This window comes from Octodon degus, unplaced genomic scaffold (genome assembly GCF_000260255.1).
Source record: "Octodon degus isolate 3935 unplaced genomic scaffold, OctDeg1.0 scaffold00055, whole genome shotgun sequence".
Lineage (NCBI taxonomy): Eukaryota > Metazoa > Chordata > Mammalia > Rodentia > Octodontidae > Octodon > Octodon degus.
Window position 1 is genome coordinate 12,821,242 of NW_004524631.1, and position 5,684 is coordinate 12,826,925.

Below are 5,684 nucleotides of genomic sequence, written 5' to 3' on the forward strand. Positions count from 1 at the left end.
GTAGATCTTTGCTGTAGTTGTAACCTTCACACGTACTGAAGTTCAGGTTGAGCTCTACAGAGTTTGGAGTTATCCAGCTGCGTGTGGCTTAGGTCTGGCTGCTGTGCTCAGCTCCTTCCTGCTGCGGACCTGGGCTAGGACTGGGTCGGACCTGGGCTAGGACTGGGTCTGGGGGCTCCCGGAACTCGGCAGAACGATACCACTGTTTTCTTGTGCCAGTGAATGTTTGTGAAGGGTTGTACCCTTGTCCTGCTGCAGAACAAGGCTGCTTACCTGATTGTAGAGGTAAGCAGCTCTATTACTGGTTATAGAGCAGGTGAATACTTCTTCCAGTCCTTTGTAGCTAGGTCTAAGACTGACTTTTCGTAGCTGCCAGAGCAGAGTCTCAATTCCAGGTTCTACTTCTCAGCAAAATTCCCCCTAGTTTGCTGTTCCCCAATTGCTGGCAGTCTACTGTGACTGGACAGCCTGTTCCTCATTCCACTCCAAGATTTTGGTAGTGAAGTGACTCTGGTGCTCTTCTGCTGCTAGAGTTTGAGCCCCAAGCCCTTTGAAATAAAATGACCCTACCTACCTACAGCTGCTCCTCCGTGTGACTGTGTGCCAGATCTCTGCTCTTCCTCACTCACCTACTGCTGATTCTGGGGGCCCATTCAGAAAACTATCTTGTGTTCTCACTCACTGCTACCTCTGACTGCAGAAGATTCTCCCAGGCAGGTTTGTTGTCTGGTGAGGACTGCTTTCTGCTTCCAAAATGGTACTTGTTGCTGTGTATTCCAGAAAGTATATAGTATTCTCATATGGCAGAAGGGATGAAAGGATAAAAAGGAAGGGTCCTAACTACTTTTTATGGCTCTTTTATATGAGTACTAATCCATTTGTAGGGAAGAATGTCATGTAGATGATTACCTCATCCAAGACCATACTGTCACATTGGGAATTAAGCATCAATATGAATTTTGGAAAGGAAACAGATATTTAAACCAGAACACCATCCCTGAGACACTATTCAATTTTTAAGTTTCACCCCCCTTTATTTCTGTTAGCCAGAGTACATTAACTTCTCTTCCTGTTGTGATTATTCATCTGTTAAAGCCTATCTGTTTGTTTCCAATTATATCAGTCAGTTCTAGACTTTTCAGTGGGTCATTTTTTACTTTTTGTTTCTCAGTTGAGCTGTCCTATTTATTCATTCCTTTTTTTTCTTTCTGTGCTTGGGCATAGTTACAGTTAAGTGGTTTAAAGGTATATTCTGCCAACTCTGGCATCTGGATCACCTCAAATGAGTCTGTGATGCTGTTTTTTCCCAAGACCTCTTTCTCTCCACACCTTTCTGACTGGTTTGTATCATAATTGTTATGAAATAAACAGTAGAGATATTGGGTTCTGTTTAATTCTTCTGAATATTGCATATATATATATATATATATATATATATATATATATATATATTGTATTTTAGGGAAGGGTCTACAGGGTGTTCATGGTCTCACTACTAGATTGGACTCCTGGTGATCTGCCTGTTTGTAGCCTCCCAAGAGCTGGGATTATAGGCGTGCATCACCACACCCAGTCTCAACTGCCCTCTCAGTGCACCCTGGGGGCAGGGTCAGCATGGCAGGCCGGGGGATCAAATCCATGGCCCCTGCACCTGCTTGCAGGCGCTTTAATCCACTAAGCTCTTTGGCTGGCCCTTGCTAATATTTTTTGTTTACTGAGTACTTAATCTGGAATCAAGTTAGAAACTGATCCATTGTGGCATACAGTGGTTCAAATTTCCCTTCATTGTAAAGTTCCTTCACTTTGAATTTAGGCAGAATTTAAGCACCCTTTTCCCTGAATGTCTTCCTAGATTCTCCCTTAGTTTTCCCACTGTAATGATAACAGTAAAACACTCCCTTGAATTCCTCAAGTCAGTAAGACTCATAGTTTTTTTAATAGGAATTTTAGTTACCCTGGATGGCACTATGTGAGCATTTTCACAAGCTAAGGTCCTAACCATTCCTTCTTTTCAGCGTTGACTTCCCTTGAGTACATGCCTGATTTTGATTGTTCTTCAGTATCTTCAATTGTTTTGGGGGGGAGTAGGGGTGGAGTCCAGGGTGACTGTACCACAAAGCTACATGTCTAGTCCTTGAAAAATGTTTTTAGTTTTTGTTTTGAGACTGAATTCACTAATTTCCCTAGAAATTGGTGGTCTTGAACTTGTGATTGTTCTCCCTCAGCCTTCTGAATAACTGATTAGAGGCTGGCCCACTGTGCCCAGTTCTTTAAAAGATTATTTTTTATATTTTTGTTCAGTTTATAATTGTTTTATCTATATGAGGACTGGTCTGATAAAAGTACTACAGTCATACTGAAACTTAATTTTGGTTTATGGTGTTGGTTGTTGTTGCTGTTTCAAAACAGGGTCTTGCTATGTATTTCAGGCTAGCCTCAAACTCATAGCAATTCTGCCTCAGCCTTCCAAATGCTAGATTACAGGTGTGTGCCACCACAGCCGGCCTTGAAACTTATTTTTATTTTTGTTTGTCTATTTTTTGAGGGGCTGGGGAGATGGCTCAGTGGAATAAGCGCTTCCCTGGCAAGCGCAAGGGCCTGAGTTCAATCCCCGGTTCTGCAAAATAAATAAATAATAAAAATTAAAATAAAATAAAAGCTGTTTATTTTTTGAGACAATATTTCACATGTTCAGGTTGGCCTCAGACTCACCATATAGCCTAGGCTGTCCTCAAACTAACAGCAATCTTTCTGTCTCAGCTTCCTGAGTGCTAGGATTACAGATGTGTGCCACCATGCCCTGCTATTTTTGTTTATTTTTATATATGTTTTGATATATGTTTCAAGGTACAAACCTTTTTTCCCAATACTTATGTCCATTTCTTTCATCATAATTTGTTGAAAAGACTTTCCTTTCCCCCATATAATCACATTGGCACCCTTGTCAAAAAACAGCTGTCCATACAGACATAGATCTATTTCTGAACTGCTCTGTTTCAGTTATGTATTTGTCTATCCTAACATCAGTATCATGCTGTCAGAATTACTGTTACTTTACAATAAGTCTCAACATTGGGTAATATAAATCTTCCATACCTTGTCTTTCTTTGGCCATTCTAAGTTCTTTACATAGTCATGTAAACTTTAACAGTTCCTTGTCAGTTTTTATTAAAATATAAAAATCATTGATTGAACAAACAGGAGACAAATTAGTAAAATGATAGAGAATTAGAATAACATTCTACCAACTTGATTTATATATTATAGAAACCCATAGCCATCAACAGCTAAATATACATTTTTTTGAGACAGGGTGTTGCTATATAGCTGACTGGCCTTGAACTCATAGCTATCGTCCTGCCTCTACCTCCTGAGTGCTGGTACTACATGTATGTGCCATTATACCCAGTTTACATTCATTTTTTAGAACAGCATGGAACAGACTCTTAGACTATATGCTGAAATCATACAGAATATATTTTCTTTTTTCAATTTTTTAAATGTGTATTTGATATGAGGTCTTACTAGGCAGCTCAGGCTCATAGCGATCCTCCTGTTTTCAACCTCCCCAGTGCTGGGATTATAGGCATGCACCACCATGCCCAGTCTCAGTAGACAACTCAGCACACCCAGGGGTAGGGCTGGCAAGGTATGTGGTGCCAGGGATCAAACCCTAGTCCCTGTGTTTGCCTAAGCAGGCACTTAGTCCTCCGAGCTATCTCACCGGCCCCAGAATATATTTTCTGACCAAAATGTAATCACATTAGAAATGTATGATAAAAAGACAGCAAGAGAAAGTGGTCATTTTTGAAGCATAAATAAAAGCAATGTTAGTAGATGCTATGTCAAGTCAAAAAAAATGAGGATGGGTCATATACAGGCTTCTTTTAAAAGTTGTAGAATACATATTTCCTGTAAAGGTGGGTAACAAAACAGATGTAAAATCAAATCCCTTAAAAATTGTTTTAAAAATGAAAGATTGAGTAAGTGTCATGTATAATAAACATCAGGAATTTATCATGTTTATCTTCTCAATATCATATATGTGTGTTTCATAACTATATCATATGGTATATTATAATGGAAAATAATTGAAAACAGGGAGTTAGCGAAATAGCTCAGTGGAATAAGTGCTTGCCTAGCAAACACAAGGTCCTTAGTTTCATCCCTGACACCACAAAATAATAAGAAGAAGAAGAAGAAGAAGAAGAAGAAGAAGAAGAAGAAGAAGAAGAAGAAGAAGAAGAGGAGGAGGAGGAGGAGGAGGAGGAGGAGGAGGAAGAGGAAGAGGAAGAGGAAGAAGAAGAAGAGAGGGGCCAGGTAGATAGCTCAGTAGAATACACGCTTGCCTGGCAAGCACAAGGCCCTGAGTTCAATCCCTGGTACCACGAAAAAATAAAATAAAAAAAATAATTGAAAACAGCTTCCTATCTTTTCCCTATCCCCTAGTGCTGACTGCATTGCCTTGAACAGGATTGTGTCATTACAGGTACTTGTGTCATTTGAGGACGTGATTGTGGACTTCAGTAGGGAGGAGTGGCAGCAACTGGACTCTAATCAAAGATGCCTATACCATGATGTGATGCTGGAGAACTACAGCCACCTGCTCTCAGTGGGTAAGTACAACCATCCCATGAAGCTGTGAGGAGCTTGTTATGTTTAAATTATGTCCCACAAGTAAAATATGTCAAAGCCCTCTCACTACCACAGAATGTGACTTTTGTAAAAATAGAGTATAGAAGTAATCAAGCTGCACTGAAGCCATTAGGGTGAGTCCTAAGCTGGTATAACTAATGTCCTAATAAAAGAGAAAAGCTGGAAGCAGAAACACACATGCAGAGGCAGGAAATGTGAAGACACACAGGAAGATGGTTTGGGGTTTGAATGATCCATCCAGAAGCCAAGAAACACCAAAAGCCACCAGAAAATATGAAGGAAGTATGGGGCATTTCCTTCCCTAATACCTTCAAAGAGAGCAAGTCATGCTGAAATCTTGATCTGGATTCCTGATATTTGCAAGTGTGAGATGATAAATTTCATTTGTTTGAAGACTCCTCCCAAGTGTTAGGGACTTTGTTACATCAACCCAAGAAAAACTAGCACTCAATGTAGAAAGGGCCAGAGGTCTCCCACAAATGTTTTCATGGGAAGTACTTAAACCAGGAATCTCTCCTTCCAGTCTGACTCCTAGACCTTAAATTGCTCCTTAGTTTGCATGCAAATTTTCATTTCACTTAAAAGACCAAAAACTCGAACAAGCAATGAATTTAATCCCTTTTCTGGAAACTGCAATGAGTTGGCTCAGTGTTAAGGCAGTGTATGAAGAAAGCCTAAAGATTATCTTTGTTGGTTGCGCAGTAGTGCTAGCGGCTTTTCAGTTGTGCGCCGGTACCCGGTAGCTGTCATTTGTGCTGGGCTGTGTGGTCAACCCCTGTCAGCGAGCTCTTGGGAGCTTGAGACCGTCGCCGCCCTTCCGACTTAACCAGGGGAAAAATGGTTGAAGCAGATCGCCCAGGAAAGCTCTTTATTGGTGGGCTTAATACAGAAACAAATGAGAAAGCCCTTGAAACAGTATTTGGAAAATATGGACGGATAGTGGAAGTACTCTTGATGAAAGACCGAGAAACCAATAAATCAAGAGGATTTGCTTTTGTTACTTTTGAAAGCCCAGCAGATGCTAAGGA

The 5,684-nt window shown here is 40.5% G+C and overlaps 1 protein-coding gene and 1 pseudogene across 2 annotated transcripts in view; both read left to right on the forward strand.

Annotated features, from left to right (window-relative positions):
* The window catches only part of Znf81 (zinc finger protein 81), a 220,562-nt gene that overhangs the window by 133,711 nt on the left and 81,167 nt on the right, over positions 1–5,684 (forward strand). For both annotated transcript variants that reach the window (XM_004633567.2, XM_023717826.1), the window contains exon 3: positions 4,490–4,616. In XM_004633567.2, the coding sequence (XP_004633624.1) occupies positions 4,490–4,616 (127 nt within the window). The remainder of the gene's footprint in view (positions 1–4,489; positions 4,617–5,684) is intronic.
* LOC105742484 overlaps positions 4,885–5,684 on the forward strand; it is a 5,649-nt pseudogene continuing 4,849 nt past the window's right edge.